General features: G+C 43.0%; 1 protein-coding gene across 1 annotated transcript in view; it reads right to left on the minus strand.

Annotated features, from left to right (window-relative positions):
* The window catches only part of SEL1L (SEL1L adaptor subunit of SYVN1 ubiquitin ligase), a 299,522-nt gene extending 272,668 nt beyond the window's left edge, over positions 1–26,854 (minus strand). Inside the window, exon 1 of the mRNA XM_069208115.1 lies at positions 26,618–26,854. Coding sequence (XP_069064216.1) covers positions 26,618–26,699 — 82 coding nt within the window. The 5' untranslated portion in view covers positions 26,700–26,854. The remainder of the gene's footprint in view (positions 1–26,617) is intronic.
* Between the last annotated feature and the right edge of the window lie 593 nt (positions 26,855–27,447).

A 27,447-nucleotide genomic window follows, 5' to 3' on the forward strand; every position in this document is an offset into this window, starting at 1 on the left:
TCAATGATTAGTAAAATTAATACAGATTTAAGACATATTAATTGGTTACATGTCAATTATTGGTAGATTTAATGTCCTTAAAATGCTAATCTTACCCGAGTACTTTATCTGTTTCGTGCTATTCCTCTAGTGCAGTGGTTCCCAACCTGTGGGCCGGGGACCCCTGTGGGTCCGCGAAGCCTCCTCAGGGGGTCCGCAGCTGCTTAAAACATTTAATAATATTAGGTCCCAGCTATCAGTAATGATTCCTCGGGGGTCCCCGTGTTGCAATAATGATTCAGTGGGGGTCCCCGGGCTCCAGTATTGATAAAATGGGGGTCCACAGAAATCAAAAGGTTGTGAACCACTGCTCTAGTGGTTGAAGGGTCTTTACTTAGGAAATTAGATTCCAACTGTACTAACCAGAAGCTCAGGCAATCCCTGCGCTGGGGGGGGGACAGGGGAGAACACAGTTTTTTATTCTATCATTGGGCAACCCTCCTGCAACAGATGGGGATATTGCTGTTGGCAGGAAGCAATGAAGGTGGAAGCTCTATAAATGGAGCCGCTCTCCCAACCTTCTACGAGCTTGCGCTTGGAAAGGCAGCCCACGGGTGCCTCCGCCGACAGCTATAGCCGAGCTAGTGTAAGAAAGTTCGGTTTGAGAGCATGAGATCGGCTTGAAGGTTTGGAATGAGGTTAAATAAATAATGAAGATCAAGCCATATCAAAGATAAACCCTTTTGTGGCACCCGGCACTGTTCCTGAATAATTTTTATGATATTATGGGGAGAGGTTGGGAACAATCTGGCCGCCTTAAGTTAGGGGACCTCTTCGACACAGACCATATAAGTTCCTTTGCGGAGCTACAATAAGAGACTGGGATTGATTCTAGGTCCTTTTTTAAACATCATCAGAAGTTACCCCTACTGAAGGAGGGCACCAAGACTTTTTGGAACAAGTTGTTTGGGGAAGGTAATTGTATTAGCTCACTGATAATGCTCTTTGGCTATGATGACCGTAATACCTATAGCCTGACCCAGACTTATTTTCTATATATCTCTAGGTCTGACAACTGATTGCTAATCGCCACTGCTTGGAAAAGTTCCAAACCTCCTACTTATGGGGACTTGGATAGGATGACTTATGGGAATATATAATGTCGAAAGAGCGCTGTATAATTGCAAGGGCAGGATGGCCAATGGGCGGGGTAGGAAGATCTGGTCTCCCATGATCAAATGATTGACCAGCCCCCTAAGGTGGTCTGACTGTTAGCTCCATCCCAATCACTGGGAGAGAATTTAATATCTTTGGAAAAGCTTGGGTGCTGGATTGTAGAAGGGGAGGCCGATATGGAGCTTGGGCTCCCCTGCGTTTGTGGTGGTGATGGTCATATGGATATGTATATTTGTAATCATGTATGCCCATTTGGCTGAACTACTATTCATTTACTGCAGCTGAGGTTTGCCTAATTCATGCATACGATGGACATTTTCTTTTCATGTATTGTCTCCTTTGTGCTCCCCTTTCGGTGTTAAATAACATTTAAAAAAAAAAATAAAAAAATAAATTAAATAAAAGAAGACGACAACCTCTACTTACCACCCACACCAACAAGACAAACATGACCCTTTATAGGCTCTCTAGATAGCTATGGGTTGTTTTGGGCAAATTCCACCAATCTTCTTTACCCTTCACCCATGTATCCCAATAAAAAGCATTCGACTGTAGAGCCTCTCCTAGCTCACATAAACCAATGGAGGATTCAGGAGCGAAACAAATGACACTCCAGAGGCTACCACAACCTGAACTCCACTCACTTTATATTATTGATCGTAAAAACAGAATATTCAATAGGCCAAAGACAGGTGTAAAAAAACAACTTGAGGTTGCAGCACCAGGGCTGAACTTCACTTACTCTGGTGAAGGTCTTGCTTACACCTGCAGGATCTACGGCGCTGCAGTCCCAGTATAAATGTAACATGAAAACAAACTACATTAGGTTGGTGGTAGAATCACAGAAGCCTTACAAAAGTCACTCAAAACAACAAATTGGAAAGCTCTTGTTGCAAAAGCTCACTCCGTAAACCAGCATTAAACAAATGATAAGCATTAAACAACCAGTTCTCAGCAGCAAGCTGTAATCGCAGCTTTATGGCTAATGACAGGTTAAGTAAAAACGCACAATGCAGTCCAATTTTCCCGAGCCTGTGCTGTGCAGAACTTCTAAAGGGTAGAACAACAATTAGATAGCTCTATCCGTCCTTCCTCTAGCTTACCCTTAAGCTTTCCTGCACTACTGCCTATCATTGTCCACCTCTAGATAATCCTCAGTCTATGAGAACAATTACTTTGGTTCTTGCGTTTCTGACATATCCTGTGAGGACGAATGTGACATTGAGGATGCACATGTAAACAGATATATGCTGGTGGAGGGCAAGTGAAGTGTAAGCCACTTACAAAGCATCTCAAACACCTGCTATACAATGGGCACTCTGGGGTGGACCCAGTAGGGTTATAACTGTACCTCGTAATGCCCTTCCGGGTATTTAAAAAAAAAAAAAAAAAAAATCAGTTTCATTGGCCAAAGGAAACAAGCAAAGCGAAGACTGAACTACAACTTCAGTAGAAACATCGGTCCCCAAGTCTGTTGCCTCAAGGAGCAAAGCAATAAAGGCGTAAGGAAGACAGGTAAAGCAGCAAGAGTTAAGGAGCCATACCAGATAAAGGAGAAAGGTTAGAAAGAGGTTTGCAAGTTCAGACACTGCTACAATCTCAGTACATAATGCCTTTGCCCCTCTAGAGATGGCCCAACCCAATTAGACGCAAATGCATGCATTAAATAAATGATCAGAGGTGTGATGCAACAGACTTTAACCAAATTCAAGACATCAGAGCAATATCAAAGATAAACAATTTGCATATAATAGTTTTGACAAGATGTTAAATGATCTCGCTGCCAACACCTCAAGGATGGAGGTGATTTTTTTGCAAGAAAGTGCAGAAGGTTCAGAGTAATGTAAATGTCATAAAGCTTAAAGCAACTGGCTCCCTCCTCTCAGCCAAGCTTGAAATGATGGGGAAAAAGGAAAGCAGAATAAATTTGCACCCTAATAGCAGGTTTATGAGACCTCTAAAGGGACCGATCTTAAACCCTTTGTTGTGCAACTGCTCACAATTTCGGTTCTCTGTGATATTTCTTATAGGGAAATTAGCGGAGATATACATAGGGTATGTTGAGGAGGCTGCTTTTGGGGTATCCTGCCCCAACGGACCACGGTGACACTTGAGGACTCCTACCCCCATCCACCCATGCGCCAGGAGCTAAGTTTGCTCCTGGCAGGGGGCTGGACTGCCATTCCGATGTGCTCATAAGCGATTGTGTAATCCTGCAGCGTGGGACAAGCTTGGGCTTGTACTCTGGTAAAGACAGCCAGACTGAGACAGGGCAGAGCCACTGCTCTAACATAATTTTACTGAGAAGCAGTTCTTATTCTTTGCTGTTGTCAACCAATCAGAATTTGTAAAGTGCAACACTGTCACACTTAGGGTATCTGGGTGCTGTGTCTCTGTTGAAGAGCCAGGTCTTGAGTCTCGTTCTGAAGTCTGCCAGCGAGGTGGTTGTACAGAGTTGGAGGGAAAGGTCGTTCCAGACCTTAATCAGCGATGTAGAAGAAGGAGCAGCCACCGCTGCGGTTGAGGGATGATTTTTGTGGGACCCACTAGTGGGTCCCCCAGTATGGATTGAGGACATGATGTCTGAGGTGGTCAGGAATGTGAAAGAAGCCAAGGTAGTAATGGTTTGGCGGTGTTCGCTGGTTGGTTGAGGGTGGTGGGCTGGAGGCTGAAATTGTTATAGATGGTGGTGATCTTCCTGTGGAAGTAGTCTGAGGGGGTGTCACAGAGTTCTTGGGAGGGGTGAATGGTGGTCTCTATTGCTGTCGTGTTTGAGAATTCTCTGACTATTTTGAAGAGTTCCTTTGTGGGGCTGGCTGGTGAGTCAATGCGGTGGTGATGGATGCTTTCTTGGCTTCTCTGATGAGCCAGTGATGGTTGTTGAGGGCTGTTTTGTGAACTGCTCTGTCAGAGGGGTGTTTGGTGCCATGCCATTGTTTCTCCAGTTGGTGGCAGTTGCATTTGGTTGGCCAGAGTACTGGGGTGTACCAGCTTGTAGGTTTTGTGAGTTTCAGCAGGGCAACTGTCAGCGCTGTCGGCGATCCAGGCAGTGAAGTTCTGGAGGGCCTGGTCAAGGTCTGTTGAGGCCTCAGGTTGGGAGGTATTGAGGGCCTGAGACCATCGAGTTTCGGTGACCTTGCACCTGGTGATGGAGTGCTGTGCGTTGGAGATAGTGAAGTGTACGATGGAGTGGCTGAATATGATTCTGTCGCTGGAAGTGTAAATAGGGTCTAGTGTGTGTCCAGCTTTGTGCGTGGATTCGGTGACCAGTTGGATGAGGCTGATGTAGCTCAGGTTCTCCAGTAGGACGATGGAATTGGCATCACTGAGGTAGTCGATGTGGAAGTTAAGGTTGCCTAGTAGGATGTAGTGGTGAGAGTCTATTGCTAGGGGGGTGATGAGGTTGGGGATGGTGTCGCAGACTGTTGCTCTGGGTCTGCAGGAAAGGGTGCCTCTTATCCTGGTCATCGCATCCATTTGTAGTAGGGGGTTGCGGTGATGGTGCATCTGATAGTTTCGTTGAAGATGATAGCAACGCCTCCGTCTTGTTTGTTGGTGCGATCTTGGTGTGTCATCTTGTTGGCTTTGGGAGTAGCAGTGGTGATGTTGGGTTTCAAGGGGAGGGGTTGAGCCAGGTTTCGGTGATGAAGGCAATGTCCGTGAAGAGGGTGGTGATGGTGTCCCAGATTTCCGTGGTGTGTTTACAGAATGAGCAGATGTTGAGCAGGATACAACTGAGTGGTTGTGGGGTGTTCTTGGTCTTGTGGGCAGGAGTGATGCAGGATCTTTCGTTGGTTGTGTCAAAGGAGAGGTGGCTGTGTCGGCAGGTGGAGGTTCCATTGGTGCATCGTGGGGAGGCAACGACGCAGCTGTTTTGACGTCCTGGGTCCAGGAGTTCTTTGATGGAGTACCGGCGGGAGGGCTGGGGTCCTGCCGCTGGGCATTGTCCAAACAATGTGGCACGTTGGTGGGGCACCTGTTGTGTGAGTCTGGTGCATCTCTGTGTGGCGGCCTCTATTAGTGGTCCTGGCAGATTGTCCTTTGGTGCCGGGAGAGGATCTGGAACAGGCAGAGTGGAGACAGGGACAGCAGGCAGTACTGGGACAGCAGGCAGCGCAGGGATAGCAGTCACAGTACATTAGGCAGATATCAAGCAAAAGAGGAGTGGCCCAGCCCAGCCCAGCCTCTGACAGGAGTGGATGGGCCCACCTTGGTCCGGGCTTTGCCCAGACGTCACCTGCTCACGTCCCGCGATGTGAGAGCCACCAGTGATTCTTATCTAGTGCCGGGAGGAGCAAAAATGTGCAGGCTGGCTAGCCCCGCCTTCGGGGCTGCTGGGAATTGAAGCCCTGGTGAGGTTAAGTGGTGGGAGGGGGGGACGGGGTGCTCAGTAGCACATGCCGGCAGGGAGCAGCGTAGGAGGGAGCACACTTCCAGGAGGTGAGGACGTGAGGCGGGTTCCCTGGGTGTCTCCACTGGTTATGCATTAAGCTAATAAGGTACGACCCTTTCCTTTTTTTTTTTGTGTGGGGCCTGCACAGCGTGGAAAAGGAAAGCAAAAGGAAGCCCAACATTTCGGTGGCTTTTGGGCTTTTTTGACAGATGACTGGTTTTGACACCCGCATGAGGTGTCTTGTTTTCCAATGCACTGTATGTGGTATAAGGTCCATTTATATTGTAGTTCACGTGGTTGCAGTCCTACTGGATGAAGAGTCCCTGATTTAGGCTTAAGTTTATTTTTCGCTCATTTACTTAATTTCACTTGTCTTCTGGGCACAAGATGCATGAAGGCGGCAGCCACAACTTCTGAGCATTTGTTTTTATCATTCAATCATTTTTTTATTATTTGTTAGTTGATACTTTGTGGAGGTTGTGCACTGGAGTTCCTCTAGGTGACATTTAGCATGTTTATTTGCAGACACCCTTGATGAAGGGTCAAGTGACCCAAAATGCATTGGGACTTTAGAATACGTGGCATCATGAAGAAACCAAAAGGTGTCATGTACAGAATTCATTATTTGATGACATCGAGTGGATGATAAAGGATTGAACTGAAATGCACATATTCATGGTTGCTAAAAAAATTATTGAATTCATTAGAGGAGTAAAGTATATTTGTGTATCAAGCAGTGGCTGAATCTGCAGGTCTCTGATCAAGTGTGTCAGGAACTTGGTGAGTGCTTGTCACCGCCAGCAAACGAAGTAGGTCCATTGGAAAAGTCCAGTATGACAGTGCACAGAGCTTGACAGCACACTTGTAGAAGATTGTCCACATTGCGAAAGATAAGGTGTGCATGATTGAAATCCAGTGTTTCTGCTGTTATTTCTATGCCATAATGTACTTGCTCGTGAACTGATTCCTAATTCCCTTGCCTTTAGAAAGACTTTTAGGAGAGTAAAACTGGCTTGTATAAAATTGAAGTGGGACATTATCAACTTATAAATGCAAACCTCTTATCTGCTTATGAGTCCTAAAAAAAAAAAGAAAAAAAAAAAAAAATAAATAAAAAAAAAGGAAGAGGCATCGGGTGGAAAAGGAAAGGGTTTTCCTTTCCCTCAAAGTCTCTTTTAGCACTCCTGGAATGCCCACTAGGCACCAGGGATTTTCTCTTTTTGTTTATGGGTAAGAAAATGTTGGGGGGATCCACACAAGCCACGCCTCCCTGGACTCCTCCGGGTGTCTAGTTTAAAAAAATGTCTGAATTTGGTAGGTTTCCCTAGATGACAGCCGCACCTGGGACCAAAAAAGGAGGTGCCCCCCCCCCACAAAAACAGGTCGTTTTGTAATAGATTATTTTGATGTGTCCATGTTGTGTTTTGGGGCATTTCCTGTTGCGGGCACTAGGCCTACCCACACAAGTGAGGTACCATTTTTAATCAGGAGACTTGGGGGAACAACAGGTAGAATGAAGTTTGCGGCTCCCCTCAGATTCCAGAACTTTTCATCACCAAAATGTGAGGAAAAAGTGTTTTTTTGGCCAAATTTTAAGGTTTGCAAAGGACTCGGAGTAACAGAACCTGGTGAGAGCCCACAAGTCACCCCATCCTGGATTCCCCTGCATGTCTAGTTTTAAAAAAAATGCATAGATTTGGTAGGTGCCGGCTGAGCTAGAGGCTAAAATCCATAGCTAGGCACCTTCCAAAAAACACGTCAGATTTCAATGTAAAAATGTGATGTGTCCATGTTGCATTTCCTGTCACAGGCATTAGGCCTAGCCACACAAGTGAAGTACCATTTTTATCGGAAGACTTGGGAGAACCTAGAGTAGAAGAACAAGTGTTATTGCCCGGGGTTTTTCTCTACATTTTATCCATCCAAATGTAAGACACTGTGTAAAAAAGATGTCTGTTTGAGAAATGCCCTGTAATTCACATGATAGTATGAGGACCCAGAATTCCGAGATGTGCAAATAACCAATGCTTCTCAACACCTTATCGTGTGCCCATTTTGGAAATACAAAGGTTTCCTTGGTACCTATTTTTCACTCTTTCTATTTTACCAACTAAATTGCTGTATACCCGGTATACAATGAAAACCCATTGCAAGGTGAAGATCATTTATTGGCTCTGGGCACCTAGGGTTCTTGGTGAACCTACAAGCCCTATATATCCCCGCAACCAGAAGAGTCCAGCAGACGTAACAGTATATTTCTTTTGAAAATCTGACATCGCAGAAAAAAGTTACAGAGTAGAACGTGGCGAGAAATTGCTGTTTTGTACCTCAATTTCAATATTTTTTTATTTTAGCTGTTATTTTCTGTAGGAAAGCCTTGTAGGATCTACACAAATGACCTTGATGAATTCTTAATTTGGCCTACTTTTCAGATAGGTTTAGCTGTCCGGGACCCGGCATTGGTTTCACACTCATTTCTGTCACTAACTGGAAGGAGGCTAAAAGCACAAAAAAAATAGTAAAAATGGTGTATGTCCAAGTAAAATGCCAAAATTGTGTTTTAAAATGTGGCTTTCTGATTCAAGTCTGTCTGTTCCTAAAAGTTCGGAAGATGATGATGATTGTAGCACAGCAAACCCTTTGTTGATGCCATTTTCAGGGGTGAAAAAAACACAAGCTTTCTTCTGCAGCACTTTTTCGCAAAATAAATAAATAAATTGTTTGCTGTATTTTGGCTAATTTCTTGGTCTCCTCCAGGGGAACCCACAAACTCTGGATATCTTTAGAAACCATAGGATGTTGGAAACAAAGGACACAAATCTGGCGTGGGTAGCTTATGTGGACAAAAAGTTATGAGGGCCTAAGCACAAACTGACCCAAATAGCAAAAGAAAATGCTCGGCACAGGAGGGGAAAAGGCCTGGCAGCAAAGGGGTTGAAGAGTAGCCTCCGTTTTGCAGGAGTAATGAAGCTGAAAACAGGACACAGCAGTGTCAAATTCAATTCTGTGTTCATATGCAAGAGGAAGCAATTAATACAAAAGCAAGCACAGCTATACAACACACGAAATACACAATGACAGCACATGCAGTCTAGTCGAACAAAGAAGCACATGCAACAATTCTCATGCTTAGGTAAACACACTTCAGGTTATAGTGGGCCCAGCACTAGACATCAAAACTTAAGGAGACTAGCCTTGTAACTCAGAGCTAGGCAGTTGGGTCCCCTTTCTCACCAGGAGGAGGAAAGTGCATACCGCAATCAAAGCTCACCAGGATCCCCCCCCCCCCCCATCACAGTGCTTTAAGGTGCACACCAGACCAAGGTTGTACACCAGGCCTCCTAACTCCGATATTCACAGAACTTTGTCCCAAAGTGTTAGACAAGCCAACAGCCCCAGAAACTACTGATGGGTCACTTATTATTGGCTAGTGGTCACAGCCACAGCTCTTTTGGTTGTCTTGCATCCAGAAAACAGATAAAAACACATTGCCTTTTACAGGCAGGCCTCCAGGGATACCGGAAAGTCCAACCAGAGCAGGTCTGGGTGGTGAAATCGTATGCATAGCTACAGCACACTGACTCACCAAAGGTTACCATCTGACCAGTCACGTAACAGACGCTAACCAGCACTGGATCCAAATTCCACTGTAAGATAAATAGTCAGCCACATAACAACTCCACCAAATGCAGGCAACAGTAAGAAAGCAGCATAAGGTGTGTAAAAAAGTTGGTTGGACTAAAGCTAATAAAGAAATTGCAAGAGAAAGAGAATGTGGGCCAGTGCAATCAAGGAAGATGTGGGTTAGAAGATGAATTTTAAATTGTAGTGGTAAAGGGCAGTCATCCAAATGTAAAGCTGAATAGCTTTATGGGAGAACTTTTTAAAGGACATATTAAAGGGAAAAACAAATCTGCACATTGCACTTCTGACCTAGTGGGTCAGTAACATGTTATTTTTTTCCTTTTGGAGGAAGACAAAATTTAGTTTTAGTTTGTAGATAATCAAAATTGTGCATTTTTAGGTCTGTTTTGACAGCATAGCCATGACCACACCTACATATCAGCCTAAATAAAGAGCGTTCAGGAGTACAACAGAGGGGCTTTGGCTCTGCCCACACTGTGGACAGGAGTACATTTTGATTGGGCAGAAACTGCATTTGTTCACAGAATAAGTACTCACCCTCCAAGAGGTGTAGTTATCGTTTTATCAAGTTGTTTTAGAAAGAGCACTTTATCAAATTTAGCTATTGTGCTACAACTGAGAAAGACCCGTTAGAAGGACCTATAGGTCAAACCCAATGCCACATATCTCCTACACAATTATGCTGTTGGTTCCTCTCTGGATGCAACACAGATGGGAGTAGAGCAGTCAGAATGAATGTGCTGCTGCAAGGCAATCTCAACCACCTCCCCTTCCCTTTCCATCAACTTCAGAGATACCTTACCAATGCAATGCTTGCGAGAATGGTATTTTTTTTCAAAATCCTAATTATAAGATTTAGGGGGCTGGAGAAACCTTTGCAAAGCTCCTCAGCTCCCAAAAGTTACTTATTAATTTATTATTTAATTGAAAAATGATTTACTAAAGAAGTATCCAAATTACTTCTAATTTAATATATTTATATTAAATTACCTATTACACTAATTTTAACTTACCCTTTGCCGAATAAGCCCCTTTACTACTCCTTAACGTTAAGCAACCCCAAACCCTAAAAACCCATACACCTATTGTTCTCTCAACCCATACTATCTCATAAAGCTACCCTTCCCCGAACAGGAAAAGCCCTTGTTACGGCTTGATGCCAACCATCTCTGAACCCCAAGAACCTTTACATATCCTTAACCTATTCCTATCTGAGAAATAGAATCCCTTGTTACTGCTTAATGCTACCCTTCCAGTAACCCTTAAAACATCTTAGTACATCTAAAAGCCACCCTTCCCCAAACCCAAATAACACCTAGGACATGTTAGTGCTAACCACCCATGGATCCTCAAAAAATCTTGCCACCCTTTTCAAATAACCAGCTCTTAACTTTAAGAACTCTTATTACCTCCCTCCCCTGAACCCTACAATTCTTACTACCTCTAAAGCTCCCAATCTTTAAACCCTAAACACTGCTCTACCCTTTAAAGCTACCTAACACTGAAAGAAAAATAAATTTTAAAAAAAGCATATTATCCCTTAATGTTACCCTTTCATGATCCTTGAAAACCCCTTACCGCTCATTACCTTTCCCTGAACCATACAAACTCTTACTAACCCTTAATGCTGCCCATATATGAACCTTAAAGACCATTCGTACCCATTACTGCTACCTGTCCATAAACACTAAAAAATACGTAATAACCCCAATGCTACCCTTCCCTAAACCCTTAAAACCTCTTGCTACACATTAATGTAGCCCTTCTCTACCACATAAGCATCTCTTACTATTCCTTAAAGCTACCTTCCCTTAATCCTAAAAATTAAGTTCTAGCCTTGAATGCTACCCTTCTCTGAAATCCAAAAACCCTTTACTACTCCTTAACGCGACCCTTCCCAGAACCCTACAAAATCCTTAATGCTACCATTCCCTCAACACTACAAACCCAATACCCTTCAAACACAACCTTTCCTTGAACTTTAAAAACCCCTTACTGGGGTGGACAGAAGCAAAATGTGCCAGGCTCAAAAACTAAGCAATGGTTGAAGAGTGCCCACTAATTGGCTGTTGATGTATGCTATTACAGTGGAAGTAAAATGTGAATTGGCACAATAACTGATGCTTAGTTATGGATTTTAGATGAAGGGTAGGCAAGAAGCCTATAAAGGCCCTGATGAACATCTACAAAGCGAAGTGTGTCTCAGGAACTTGTTATAGCAGAGATATTTAGGGGTAACGGGACTGCAGCTCCATCCAATAACAGGAAAACAAGTTTGTTAGGCGGGTGTTAGGTGTACCCCAAAGTACCTCTACATTTGCGGGGCATGAGGAACTTGGCCTTCGGTACAACTCGGATATTATTAAACTTAGGCCTCTAATATGTTGGCTTTCGCTATTGTCCAGGAAGTAGACTGAACAAAACCCCATAATCCGGGACTGCCTTTCTTTGGATATTTCCAAGGTAGTCTCCTGGATGAACTACATTCAGGCTGAACTAGCTGCCCTGGGCCATCGCAGCTGATTCACTCACCCACAAGAGATTGTAAAGGCTGACTTTTTATGGGTTGAACAAAACTCTCTCCACCGCCTCTCTGTTGCCAGGTAGAGCATGCAATTGCAAAAAAACAGCTGTTAGGGGATGATATTTAACCAAAACAGTCAATTCAATTGAACCATATCGGACTTGGGTCACTAATGTACACCATCGCCAGCTTTTAAACAGGCTTAGGATGAACTCTTTCCTGCAATGAATTAGTTTTCCCAAGGGCTGGGCTGCCAATGATACATTAGGTCCGTGCATGTGTGATAACATCTCGGCTCAGTCACCCATGTAGTTATGTTTTGCACAGTGTACACTATCCCCAGATGAAAAGTTTTAATCCCAATACTAAGGGCAACACATTTTAAACAACTTAAACCTGCAATGTTGTTTCTTCTTATGTTGGGGAGCTCTGCACCTGTGTACATATGGATATTTTTTTTTTTTAAGCTGTGTTGTTAAGATTTGAGGGGCTGGGTCATAATTTGATCCATGGAGGGCTGGGGCCTCTTGCTTGTTCTTGGAACCCAATGAAATTCAGGTCCTGATAACATTCTGCTATTTTATTAATTATATATCATATTGTGGTCAGGACCAATCGTGCCTCGTTTTAAGCATTTTTTATCTTGTTTATCTTTTATGGTTATGTGTTTTAGTCAAATAAAGAATGTATCTATCTATCCATCCGATGAATGGCTGCAGGGGGCTGGCACATGGCCCCATGCTGCGGTGGGTAAAAGAGGTGGAGCACATGGCTAACTTTTGGTGAGTCACCTCCACTCTGTTCTTTAACAAGCAGCAAAATAGGTTTCTCCAGGTCCAGGGACGTCTGCCAGAAGAGTTCAGATTGAGTTGCTGGGGTTTGGGGTTAAGTACTTATACCCAGTTAGGCCTTTGACATGGGGAGACTTTAAAGAGAGGCATCTGAAGTGCACAGAGTCCCTGCCCTTCCTTCCCTGACTCCAAACAATCAATTGGGGTTAGGCAGCCCTTTGTGTGAGGAGAGGCACAGCCCTATTCAGGTGTGTCAGCTCCTCCCTCCCTTCTAGCCCAGGAAGACTCATCGGCCTGGTGATAGGCCATCAGGATGCAAATGTTACACCCAAGCTCCCTTTGTGTGCGACTGTCTAAAGGGAATGCTCAAAGCCCAGCTGTCATCCACCCAAGGTGTGTATCCTAAGACAGGCAGAGGCACAGAATGGTTAAAGTAAGAAAAGGCCAACCTTCTGAAAGTGGCTTTTTTAGGCTTAACATTTAAAATCTGGCTTCACCATATAAAGTGATTTTAAATTGTGACTCCAGAGACACGAAACTCCATATTTCTATATTTTCCAAATGAGAAGTTGCACTTAAAGGTTGCCTCAAGGTAACCTATGGGAGGGATAGGCCTTGCAGTAGTAAAAACTAATTTAATGTTTTTTCACTCCCTAGATATGGTTAAGTTAAAAGTATAAGTCCAACTTTTTAAATACCCTGCATCCTGCTCTTAGGGATAACCAGGGCCTAACTTATGGGTGACATATGTAATAAAAAAGGAAGACTTGGGTCTGGCAAAGGGGCGTACTTGCCAGGTTGAAATGCAGTTTGAAACTGCATACACAACCTCTGCAGTCGCAGGCTAAATACATGTTTGAAGGTCTATTGTACAGGGTGGCACAATCAGTGCTGCAGGCTAACTAGTAGCATTTAATTTACAGGCCAAGGGCACATATAGTGCTCTATGCTAAGGACTTACAAGTAAATTAAATACGTAAATTGTGGATAAGCCAGTGTTAGCATTTTTAGAGTCAAGTGCACCCACACATTACCACTGGTCAGCAGTGGCAAAGTGCTCAGAATCCAAAGCCAGCAAAAATGAAGTCAGAAAAACAGGAAGAGAGAGGGCACAAAAGTTAGGGGAAAGCATACAGAGGATGCCAGGTCTAACACTGGGAGACTCACATTCTGAGGAATGGATGAGCAAATGCAACCTCAGACACATGCAGCTTCCTCTCACTGGAGGGAGCTGGATTTAGTACAATGCATGCTTTAAAAGGGCATTAAAGGCAAGTCTTCTGCCATGGGGAGATGTTAGGAAGTGTTCATTTGGCGCATCTGTTTAAGACTCCAAGTGAATCAGGGACATGAAGAGATAGTCGAAGCTTCCCCTAGGCTTGTTTGCAGAGGGATCATGTTTAGGTAGAAGGGAGATGGTCACTATAGGAGTCACACACAGATCACTGCACCCGATGATACTCTTAGATCACAACTGCAGCCTCTTTGTTACCTTCAACCTCTATCAAAAGATGACAGATGTTCCATCTGCCATATAACAAGTGCATTACAGTCAATGCATTTCACAATGGTGGACAGGATATGAACCAAGTTTTTGTCGGAGTAACCTGTACACCAAATTGTAAGGCCCTTACTCTTTCTGGAAGTACTATTCAAGATACTTAGGTGAGTCTACCCCAGCATGCTTACTCAGTTTTCGACTATAGTTATGTTCACACAATCTGATGCATGTGCCAACTAAGACATCTTCAAACACATACAATTTACTACCACACACTGAAAGAGTTGCAATTTGCACAATGGGTGCTATGAAGGCACATAAAAGGCACATTTTTGAGAGGGAGGTGTTATTAAAGGGTCATCTTGCACCCATGCGGAATTAGGACTCGCAGTAATACATGAACATATAGTTACGGCTTAGCCTACGCATGTTTTCATAGGACATAAACAAACAGAGTGACACACAGATAAAGGCCTCACTGGGTGTTGGCTGAAACCTGCCCAATTTCTGCAGTTTCCACATCACTAAAAAGTGGGGTTTTCATGACATAAACCTGATGTTTCTGAGTTGTGTTATGGGGCCTTACCTGTTACTGGTACAAGGACCAGCCATGCAAAAATGGTGCCATTTTAGAAACTTGCCAGTGCCATTTTGAACACATTTTTCAAATTGCCCTCTAAATCACATGATAGTATGGGTACCCCCAAATTCAGAAGAGTTCTACATGTACCCACTATTCCTAAACTCAATATCTATGGTAAATTTAAAAAATGCCTAGGTTTCCCCCATACCTGTTTTGCATTTTACTCTATGAATTGATGCATGTTAGGTACATCCGTTGACATCTCTGAGAAAACCCCTGTATTTTTGAACAACCAAGAAATACTACACATTCTCCAAACAGAGGAGGGTCTGGCTACGTAAAGGTGTGTTACTTTTGAAAATAAGCCACAGGGGCAAAAAAATTACATATGAAAACGTTGTCAACAAATGCTATTTTTCCCTGCTTTCCTATATTTTTTTAATTCGTCGATTAGTCTCTTTGGGAAAATCATGAGCAGTCTACACAAATGACCCCCTACTAAATTTGGAATGTTGTCTAGTTTACAGAAACGGATAGCTTTCTAGGATCACACCTGTTTCCACTACAAATGTAAGTAAGATGATGCTGCAAAAATATGAAGCGGAAAAATATAATAAAGTGTTCTTGTTGCTGAAAACTGGCAAGATGGTGATGCGAGCACAGCAGATGTTTGGCTGATGTCTTTCCTTAAAAAATGCTTTTTTTTTTTTTAAAGGGACATTCTAACACAAACCAACATTTTGCTGATATTTTCTTGGATTCCTGTAAGAGATATCTAAAAACTCTGGGTAGCTTTATACTAACCAAGATGTGGGGGAAACGGACGCTCAATTAGCCTGGGTATCTTTTGCAAGGGAAGAAAAAAAAAAAAAAGGTTAAAAAAGGCCTATGGACCAAGCATTATTAAAAAAAAAAAAAAAAATTAAGAACAGCTCAGCACTACAGCAACAATAGGTTAAGCAGTTGGTTTCATTTCTGCATTATGGCCTCCATACTCATTTACTTCAGCCCGCTCCCTAGAATTTTTTTTTAATTCAACAGCTCGCATTCCAAGAAAATGGAGTTCAGTGATACCTTACTTTGGTCTTGAATACAGAATGTTAGTACTCTAGTTGATCATTAGAGATCTGCTGCTAAGCAACATTAGAATAATTGGGAGTCAACTGACTGCTGGTAGCGCAGGTTTCACTCAGCAGGCCAGAACACACGGGAACATTTTTTGAGTATTTATAGAAAATAAGTCCCATTTTCGCTTTCCAGAGCACCAACGATCATTTCAATGACAAAACTAAACCCCTCATTTTGCTCATTTCATGCAGTCTTCTCTGTGGGAATGCTTTCAACTTTACAGCTCTGATTCCAGCAGACAGGGATTCAGGAGTGACTTGCATATGTCACGAAAAGGCAATTGTTGCAGATTTATTTTTTTGGGCCCAGGGTGGGATGTCCCTACCCTCTTATTTTTATTTTTTTTTTTAACATGTTTAGGCCAGGAGATTAAATCCACAAGTAATGTAATGGCTGCCAGCAACCTTTTTCTCATGTTGCTGGCAGCAAGTAAGAGCACTCGCTCCCGCAGGAGTCTGACTGATGCAGGAGTGAGATGGCCCAAGGGAAATAAAGCTCCTGGGCCAACCAGAAAGCTCTATTTTCTTTTAAGATTGGATTTGGGCCACTCCCGCGAGAGAAAAACAACCGCCAAAATATATATTCTTTTTTAAAATTAATATCTCAAAATACTAATCAATAGACTTACAAAAAAATATAAAAAGCACAATCAGCAAACCAAGATCTAGCTTTCTGCCAAACTTGGTGCAATTCCGTTCAGCAGTTTTTGCTGTAGCCTTGTCTAAAGAAGTCTATGGAAAATGCATGGGAATTTTGTGTTTTGGGAACCACCCTTTTTTCCGCGGCCCCTGCTTGACAAAATCACCCTCCGAAACTTTCCATGCACAAACTAGTAAAAAAAAAAAAGAAAAAAAAAAAAAGAAAAGAACAAAAAAAAAAGTAGCAACTTTTTGAAATATTTTGAGGAGATCCAGCAACCTGTGCCGAAGTTATTAGCAACACAAAATATGCCTCTCCCATGGAACAGCTGACCTAACTATATCCAGGGGTGATGGTCACTGGGTAATACATATAGGTAGGCTGCTTGTAACTCTCTATCTAAGTAGTCCCATCAAAAGCACGCTATCCAACAAAAATGTTTGTGAATTTTACATCAAAACCTAACGCCCAGGGGCATGGCTATCAGTAGTGATGCAGATACAGTGGCAGATAGGTTATTAGTACTAAAGCAGGTGCAGCAATACAGGGGCCCCATGAGTTAAGGGAGGCTCACCCCAATTATGGATGTCTTTTACTACCAAACAGGTCCAAGGAAGGACATTCTTTGCCTGTGATAAAGCCCAAATCACCCTAAGCACATTGGTAGCAGCAACACAGTTTTAATTGTTTAATTTGTGGCTTTTACAAAAGGTATAGCTGTTAACCAGCCTAATGCCATTCAGTTAATCAACCTCCGAAGGATGAAAGACTGAGCCTTCACTTCAGGGGATCAAACCCATTGACTGCACTTAGGATCCCCTAACCACTGAGATGTTTTACCAGAAATATCCCTTCAGGGTTTGCATACTGGTGAGAAAATACCCCAAGTTCTCCCAAAATATATAATCATAAGTATCTGCATGCAGAGTATAAAAGCTGTTGAGAACTGAAGATTACTGTTGGACTCTTTCTTCTGTGTTCTTTGTAAGAAGTTTCCTCAACAAATTGTTTTAACTAGACAATTAAGAGGTTAACACAGAAGCAATATGGGCCTTAGTGTATACGTGAACCATCTGATTGCAGAATATGCTTATATTTAAGAACATATGATAAAGTTAATATAATTTCCTTTGTTGCAAACTATGGGCATCGCACAACCAGCCCACTTTAAAATGACTTTATTTTAGCATTAGCCACTGCCACTTTAAAAGCTGCAAGTAGTTTTCCACATTGTACAATGTTCTTTCCCACCAAGGGCTTAGGCTGATAAGAATGTACTCAGACGGCTGGGAATGGTCATGTTTTGAATTGGCACCTTGGGATTGTGGTCAAGTCCCAACATGTTATTTCCAAAGCTGGCCTAAAGCAATCAGCATTTTTTTTTATAAATAAACTTCTGCAGGGAGAGGAAGGTTCTAAAATGTTCCTCTTGTTTGTTCAAAGTATAAGAGGCCGAGACCAGTTGGGCCGGGGACAGAGTGTTTGCAGATTTCAGGCATATCCAGGACGCTGGAGTGTGTCATCCTTCCCATTAGGATAACTTGTTTCTCTCTATCTGCGATCGATTCTGGGATCTGGCGATCTGATGCTGAATAGGAGGGAGATGAAGCAGTTTTGCCCTTGCTTCATGGTGATGCAAACTTTTTAATTCATTATTTGCTTTGCATTATGATATAGATACATATATTTGCTGTGAATATTTCAGTGGAGAATCATTTGTACGTGTTTTCATTTCACTGCTGTGAAACATGTGCTTTCAGCATGCTAATCTCCTTTTAGGAACCTTGCGGAGGGAAAAAATAAAATTTCTTCTTCTGACTAAGAAGCGAATTCCCGAGATTTTTGTAAGTGCATGAGTGTTTCAGCTCGGTCATTAGTGAAGCAAAACAGCTTCTCAGCGCTACACAAACATATTGTTGTTAATGAACACCTGGGCCATGTGCTATGAAAACCCTCAATGGGGACCCAGGCATGTGGCTATAAATGCCATGCACACAAAGAAGATACGCCAAGATTCTATCCAGCAACACAGAAATGGTATCACATATATTAATTTCCTTTCAACAGGGCTTTCTAGGATATAAACATTAATTGCCCGAAATGCCTTAAAACACAATACTTGACATAATATGAACATGCAGTAAGGCTATCAGGTGTGACGGGCTATGTTGCAGGCATAGCGATCAGGCAAGTAAGGATGGTGGCACTGTGGTGAGGGTGCGAGGCCTGGGACCTGCTTACACTACACTTTAAAAATCCCATTCAGTAACCAGAACCCACAAGAAATGACTGAGTTCCAGGAAAAACACAGCAAGCTGATAATGGGAATAGTCTTTCTCCTGTTTTATAGGGCGTCAACATCTTCTTTTCCTAGGAAACTGATGTTGGAATGCATGTTTGTGGGAGGCCCACATCAGATAAATTTAATGGTTCGCCCTACCAAAGGTTTCGTTTTTAGGTTGAGCATAACTACGCGCCAGCGCTGCTTTTCTGATGAGTTTGTATCTATGTGAGCTTTTAACCACACCCACCTCACGTCCATCACTTTCATTTGTTCGTGGGCTTGCCTTTCAAAAATCCTTTGTTATCATTGGTAAATGCTTTATGTTTGTCCTGCTTTGGGGCGGTTTTGTTACCGCCTTGGGGACCGACCCTGCCACATAGATAATTGCACGACTGCCAATATGTTTGACTGCAAGCAAACTTTTTTATTTTTGTGTCTCCTTCGCGCTCAAGCTCATGGCAGCCATGGTGCTTAGAATCAGGTCGCTTATGCCATCTAATTGTTTACTTTTCATTTTCACTTTATGTGGCAAGAAAAGTCCACTTAGGAATTTACAACGCTAATAGGTCTAACTCGAGCAAACGTGAGATCTATTGCATTGCAAATGCTTGCTTCCAATTTTAGCTGGTGTATGGGTGCCCACCAGATGTCCAGGAGAGCCAGCTTCATGGATATTCATAGATGGTATATTTATACACAAACGAAAAATAGATGGCATAGTAGTGTAAAGAATTCAGACTCATGGCCCTTGGATGGACACCCCTGCTCTAGTGACTTTAAAGTCCCACTAATGAGAACTTGTAAGTCACCTATTTGAGCACCTGCTATGAACTACCGACTCAGAATTCTTTTGAGTACCTTCTTTTACTCAAGAAGAGTTTGCTAAGACTGCTGGAAAATCTTCTGGATAATACAAGCTTAGCCCTAGCCTATCCTGCCTGCGTCAACCAAGAACTCTTTGTTGCACCCAAAAAAGTGGCACCTGGCAGCTATGCTGCATACGTCTTCCAATAGGGTATGACGATCTTCCCACCATAAGCCTCGCAGAAGCGAACGAGAACTGCTGAAGATTAACTAATTTCTACTGAGGAAATAACAGTTTATGTTCACATGTCACAAAAATTTCAGTTTAGAGAAACTGCAAAAGTTGACGGACAACACTTTAGAAAACACTAGTTAGCGACAACTCCACCACCACACCCACTGTGAGGTCTTTTTGGGCTAAAAAAATAACCACATTCACATGAGACTAGTATCCTCCTTCGGCCTCTGGTCTGGCAGCATATGTTCACATCCTGCGCACCATCTTTAAAATCAAATTTCTTCACAAGGAGCGCAGTATGCCAATCAGAGCGTGACAAGATTTCACTGGAAAGATTCTTGGACTATCTTCAGCATGAGAGAACTTTGCTGGACAAGAAAGATTATTGTTGCAACTCCTACTGCATATGAATCGAGTCTCACGCTGACTCCTTGTTACAGCTTACATCACCCCTAGCCACCATTTGGCTGAATATTTTTCACCCACCATACATTTGAATGAGTCTTTAGAACAGGGCTCCCCAACAGATTCCATGAGGACCTGCTCCACATTAAGATATCCACACAGGAGACACATTTACATGCGATGAATCTGAAAGGAACTCGTTTGTTTATTTGTTTGTTATACTGAAAATCTGGCATATAGCCAGCAGTTTAGGGCCTAGATTGGAGATCTTGCCTTAGCCCTAAATCCTTTACGTATGTAATTCCTCATTTTAATAGATAACACTTTGTAGATCATACATTGTGATTTTTCGACCCATGTGCAAACCGGCGTGCACAGTGGTCGGAATTATAAATGGTGCCGAGTTTACCAAACGTAATAATTATCAAGAGAAAAAAAAAAACGTCCCCGGGTTATTTCGTGTCAGGCCAAACCTGACGAAATAGAACAGAGAAAAATCCCCTATGACAGTAGGGCATAACGATTTTGGTGCCAAGGCACCAAAATCTGCAATTTATGACACACTTTTGAGGGGCAAACTGATAATGGTCGATCATTTTTGCCCCCGATAAATAGCGACCGCCGGGGTGCCAGATTTTATCTGATGCAATCATTATTTTCAACATTTCAAAGTACTTGTAATAAAGACCTTAGTCTAGACAAATGCAATGGCGAAAAAAACGCTTTGGAAGACAGGCCTCCACAAACGTGCACTTCTGCATGTCTTTGCTTGCAGGTGTCAGCAAAACAAACCCAAACTTGTTGCCACTGCCAATGTCCGTTTTAAAAGTTTCCTGTGGCTGTGCGAGTTGTCATGACACAAGGCTATGTAGTCCCCTGTGGTAACGTGCATTGTGCTCCTGCTGGCTCTTCCAAATGGTGCTAATAAAATCACATTGTTAATAAAAAACACATGACAATTACCTTTGTTAAGTGCACTTGAAACATGACAGGAATATTCCCTATTATGACAGCCACAGAAGACAGTTCATGAATTAAAAATAAAATCAGCATCTGCTGTAAATAACATTTTTCACTACCACACCAAATCACTGAGAAGGGCAGGGCTTAAAGCTGCACAGTCCGTTTAATAAACTCAATGCAGGCCTTATGAGGGTGAACTAGAATATGGCTTTTTAGCGCGTACCTGATCAGTATACAGGGGCGTTTTACGCTATTACACCTGCAGTCTATAATATTGATGAAGGTCTTGATGGTCTCGCACACAGAAACACAAATCAAAAATTATGTACTGCTGGTCTACAATCCAATAAAATAATAAGTGGGCTTTGGGTGAGCCCCTTGATTATGACGGTCTGGTTTTACTACCCAAGTTCAATGCTTAGGATTCCTGGTTTGTTTCTGTCCCTTCCCTGGAACAGGATTCTTCACTATCATTTTGACTGGATGAATTTTATACCTTTTCACTGATGACCCCAGAAACTATTTGTTCACGTGTCTCTTAGCACTCAATGGTAGCACACCATTGTCAGAGTTGTCTTTCCCATCCCTCAGTCTGTTCCAGTGATTAATTTGTCAAAGTAAAAAAAAAAAAAAAAAAAAAAAAAAAGTGCCAGGACCATAGGAAGGAGGCCACTGCAGCTTTCACCACCCACTGCTGTCAATGCTGCCAACGACAATACCTATACAACTACTAACCATCACACTCCTACAAGTGTGATATTCTAGGCCCCCCCAAAGCTAAAAGAATGGCTTGGGCGGCAGGTATTAGTTGCTGTTAATGTATATTTAATTAATAGACAAATGATGTTCTGCTCACCTTTAAATTACACAAATGGCACCACCATGTGGCAGACTGTCATAAGAGCCAGTGCTCATAATTAAGTGCTCGTGCAGAGCACCAGAAAACACTAGTTCAAATTAGGCACTAGTCTCTTCACCATCTGCCACCTAAACCCACCAGCAACCTCTACACTCACCTCACCACCCACTTAGTCCATCACTTGCCTGCTTTTATGCTCCATTGGCTTTTTCTAAAATAATTTTTCAGTTTTTTACAATTGCTTCTGTAAGGGCCTGCCGGCTGTACAATGCTACCAAGCCGATAGCTACCCCTCTCGCTCATTAATCCTCTGCTCCTCCTCACTCAATTTTTTAGTTTGCATTTTTTTTTTATTTCTTTTGTGAGTGCCCAGAAGCTGCACACTAGTGGGTGGCACTCCTGTGCATACTTGCTTTTAGGATCGAGCCTGCTAGCGCATGCGTCTCGCTTGCGAGACTCTGATGTGTACAGTAAAAGGATTGGAGCCCACCTGTCGCTTACTATTTCTTGGCATGCATGCCAACTCAGCTTTACAGCCTCGTAATTCGTCACTGCAGGCCTCGCATCATTTCCATATCTAATCTGAAGGGACCAAGCAATGACCGATTCCACTTAATCAGTGCCCATCCGCTGCACCTGACATGACTGAGGAACTATTTTGTTCCTTTTAACTTCTAGTTGCCTGCAAACAGAAGGCATGTAACTGTTACAGACGTGCCCAGCGGGACAAACAAAATTGCAAAGTTTTATTTTTTTATAGCCAACTTTCTTTTAAATCGTCTTTCCTCACTTTGCACTCCCGTTTTCTTTGTTTTTGCTTGTGGGCGTTGCTCTCAGAAAATGATGATCTTGTTCTAAATATTGCAATGCGACATTGTTCCTTTATTATGTGTAATTTATGAAACTATACTTTAACGCACAATCGTGCAATACACCCCAATTTACCCTACTCCATTCCACCCCACTATGATCCACCCCAATCTAATCCACCCAACACCAGTCCATCTCACCCCAATCTAATCTGTCCCACTGCAGTTCACCCTACTCCAATTCAAAATTATCTGCAGCATTCCAAAACAGTCTGCCCCAACTGAATCCAAAACAGTCTGCCCCACTCCAATCCAGTGTGCCCCGCTCCAATCCAAAACGCCTCACTCCCATCTACCCCACTCCAATCCAAAACAATTTTCCCAAGACAGTCCGTCCAACTGCAATCTGCTGCACTCCAATCCAAAAACATCTGCCACAATTCAATTCAAAACAATCTATCCCTAATCCAATCCACATCACTCCAATCTGCCCCACTCTAATCCAAAACAGTCTGCTCTACTTAATCTGCCCCACTCCAATCCAAAACAGTCTGCCCCACTCCAATCCACATCACTCCAATCCAAAACGGTCTGCCCCACTCCAATCCAAAACAGTCTGCTCCTCTCCAATCTGCATCACTCCAATCCAAATCAGTCTGCCCAACTCCACTTTGTCCCACTCCAGTCCAAAAGAATCTCTCACTCCAATCAGCCCCCCTTCGATCTGCTACACTCCAATGCAAAACAATCCACCCCAATCCATGCCAATCCAACCCACTCCAACCCCAAGCCACACCAGTTCTATCGCTCCAAACCAAACCACCCCCCAATCAAATCTAATCCACCCCAACTCGAATCCACCCCAATCCAAACATCCTCACTTCAATTCACTCCAATCCACCACACTCCAATCCAGCTCACTCTCCTCAATCCACCTTACTCTACCCTAATCCAATCCACCCTATTGCACCCAACTCCACTCTATGAAATTCTCTGTCACTGAACACTCCCCCACTCCATTCTGACACTCCATGCCACTAACTTTTAGCCATGCTGGACAACAGTCACACTGGTTTAAAACATGGCAAAACACATTGCCAATAGCTCTTGTATAGGCAAGGCGTATTGGTTTTGCCAACGCTTGTTAAAAATAAATCATCATTCAAAAAAAAGTGGTCAGTCAACTTGGAACAGTACACTAAACTTTAAATAAAATATCAAGAAGGTAGCTGGTGCTTCATTGTGTATGAACAGACATGGGCAGCCATCCTGGAATACTTTTACTTTATGACAAAAAGCATTCCAGGATGACCGTCCATGTATGTGCATGCATATGGACACAGCAGCAGTCATTCTGAAATGGGTTTTCTACTGAAGTTTAAAAAAATAAATGTGGACACGTGTGTCATGATAGAAGGACAGCCATTCAGAATTCCTTTTTAAAGAATGCCAAGGCAGCCAAGCATTGGCAAAACCAATATTTCACCATTAACATTTTGAGAGCGACCTATTGGTTTTACCAATGCTTGCTAAATATTCCCATTATTCAGCCATTATAGTTTCTGCACTATCTCTCTCTGTAAGCACCCTAGAAAATTAACTTTTGTTAAAGAAATTAAGTTTCCAACTTTTCTTTTGTACTGAAACGATTAGAAACTTTAGGTCAAATGCTCTACAGTAACTCAGCACATCCAGGTCTTTAGGTGGAATGAAAAAGGTGTGTTAGGGGGTGTTCCTGAAAGGGGCAGGCCTAGATAATTAAGGAACTGTCTTCAACATATACACTAAAATTCACGTTGTGCCATCCTAACCACACATGCATAGATTCACAACTGCACCTGGAATATGTGACCATTGCTCTATGTGCTTTGTAAAGAGGCCAAGGATTGGATGACCATGTCTTCTGAACGCCATTTTGCCCTGGACAGGCACAGAGAGAAACTCCCACTCCCTTCAGCCACAACTCAAGTGTACCCCATTGTAAAGACCTGGATGTGACTCAATTAGAACTATGCACTAGACCACAGCAATATGCTGCGTGAGGAAACATTTTTTAAAAGAAAGGTAACAACTTCCTGGAAAAGGCAAACACTCATGGGGAATGCAAGATTTAGTAAAGCATGTGAAATGTAAGACGGGACAACACGGATTACCGTAACTTTTTTATTTTATTTTTTTTACACTTGTTCAGAAATCGATCAGTGTCTTTGGATGAAAAGTTAAGGACATGCCCGATGAAAGGAGTGTAGAGAACATATGAGTGAGAATGTAGTTTGAAGATGCAAGAATACAGAATGAAATAACCTTATTTACTTGTGAATATTGGACTACATTAGGTATTTTGATAGACTCCAGAATCAAGTAAACCATCTGTCTAATGCTAAGCTACTTCTAGACCACCGCTCCAGCCAGGTCAGTTGATCAGCTCAAGGGTTGAATGTGAAAAATAAGGGCAGGAGGCATTTGTTGAGAAATATCAATAACTTTATGCTGCACTCAGGAAGCAGTAACTTAAAGATCATAGCAGTGTGAGACAACACATGGGAAATAATATACACATACTACTTGTCTACACATATTTCCACACAATATATTTATTCAAAGGAGTTACAAGCTGAATGTTTGCATCAAGATAAATGCTGAATGGTAAGGCATTCGAGCAGATACCATATGCTGAAGAGGTTAACAATATGTTCTCGATATGCGTCAGGTATTTAATTGGCTTTGTGCCTACGTTTACCTGTGTGGTTGAAATGGTAGCTCTTGCAAGTCTGAAGAACCCTTAGGAGTATTCTGGCTTTAGTGTCTAGTTATAACTGGAAAGCTCTAGAATTAAGTACCCCATGCACATTATATATTTACTCGTTATATCTTACATCTACGAAGCTTATAACAGTGACTTGTTATCTGATGCTTTGGCTGGTCTGGCATTCGGAACAAAGCACAACTTGCTTCAGTACTTCTCCTACACAGTACCAATTAAGCGAAGAATCCCCTCACGCATCTCCCTACTGTAATGTTTTAACCGTCCACACACACGCGTTTTTTAAAAACAGCGTTTTCTTGCCCCAAGTACGTATCTCACAGAATGCACTCCCTCAATACATTGCTGAGAGCGCATCTTTGACTTACAAATATGCACAATATAGCCTGCCACTGCTCCAAGAACTTCCCTCACTCACAAAGCACCCCATCATGAAGCTCCTTAGTAGAGTGGCCACCCGCTGTAAATGTATTTGGATAGTCAAGTTCTCCTCTATGCCTCGGGTACTTACAAGAGTTAATCTTGACAGATGTTTGTCCAGATTTAGTCTCAAAGAGATACATCTAAAGGCAAACACACTGTCTTGCCCTGATTCAGGATGAAAGGAAATTCAATACGAGTTACTCCTTGCTGACAAGCAATGTCTTATTCATCCACCTCGAAAAAGAGAGATTATGGTTCAAACCCATTGTTCTAAAGAAAGAATTGCAGAAGTACAACTGCTTCGAGGTAAAATTAGAGGTTCTATGAAGACACCCAACACTGGGGTGGTGAAAAGGGGACTGTCATAAGGCGGAAATGTCGTTATTCTCGTCTTCCAATTTAGAGGGCTTGACGTCTATAAAAAAGAAATAACCCCTTTAAGTTTATTCTTTCAGTGAACTCATTAAAAGTGTGCCACTGAGAAAACCCACAGCAGGCTATGTCTACGACTTACTGTACCCAGATGGTAACCATACTAGCACGATTATAGGAACCCCACCTCACTCCGCAGCTGAATGGCACCACCACCAAGAGAACAGCATCTTATACTATACCTTCTCACTCTGTGTGCCCCTTACCCATCACGGCAAACAGCCGCGGCCTCATACACATTTCCCGTTAGGAGAGACTACCCCTCACGGCCACTCACCGGCAGCAGCCCACCGGCAGCACAGAAGCGCCGTCAGGAAGACGCAGTATCCGATCAGGCGTAGCCGCTCCCGACCCCTCATCCTCCGGGGCGGGGAACCCCCGCGCACACCACTTCAGCCAAAGACGGCACTCAACCACCCCTCGTCAGCTTGCCACGCTACTTGAGCCCGGGGATCCACCACGGCCTGCTGCAACTCGCTTGTCAAGCTCCACTTGTTCCTGCTTCAACACATTTAGCCAACCGCAGCTCCAAACGTCCCACTACACCCGCCCCTTAGCCAATCGAAAGCTGTTTCTCGAAAACCTGGCCCAATCCGCCTGTCACCAGCCCCATTGTGATGGGTTCAGACTCTCTACCAATGAAAGGCAAGCCGTAGACGGTCGTCTTAGTCATTGGAGAACGGACCTAAGACATGTCTGTCTCTCATTGGTTGTTACATGGGCTTATCTATAAAGTGCAAACATAGAGATTTTTTTTAAAAACTACAATACCCAGAACTCATTTAGAAAGATAGGTAGGCAAATCGTTTACGGGGAATGTGGCGTATCCACTGGCCGTAATGGGCATCGTGCACTTTACCGGGAGGCTGGAAGGTTGGGGACCAGTTTTGCAGGGTGGGGACCCCTTTTGTTTCGGGAGTCCGGTTTTGCAGCGATGCTGCAATATCGGCCTCCAGTAACTAAAACCGCAGTGCCTCACACAGGCAGTCCCTTCAAGGGGTTGGGTGGGTGGCGGAGGTCTACGAAATTGCCAGGGCTGATTTGGAGCCCAGCCCTGAGTAAATGGATAACTTCTTATTCTGCGTTTGCTTCCGAGGCCTAGCATTC

The sequence above is a fragment of the Pleurodeles waltl genome, chromosome 9 (genome assembly GCF_031143425.1).
Source record: "Pleurodeles waltl isolate 20211129_DDA chromosome 9, aPleWal1.hap1.20221129, whole genome shotgun sequence".
Lineage (NCBI taxonomy): Eukaryota > Metazoa > Chordata > Amphibia > Caudata > Salamandridae > Pleurodeles > Pleurodeles waltl.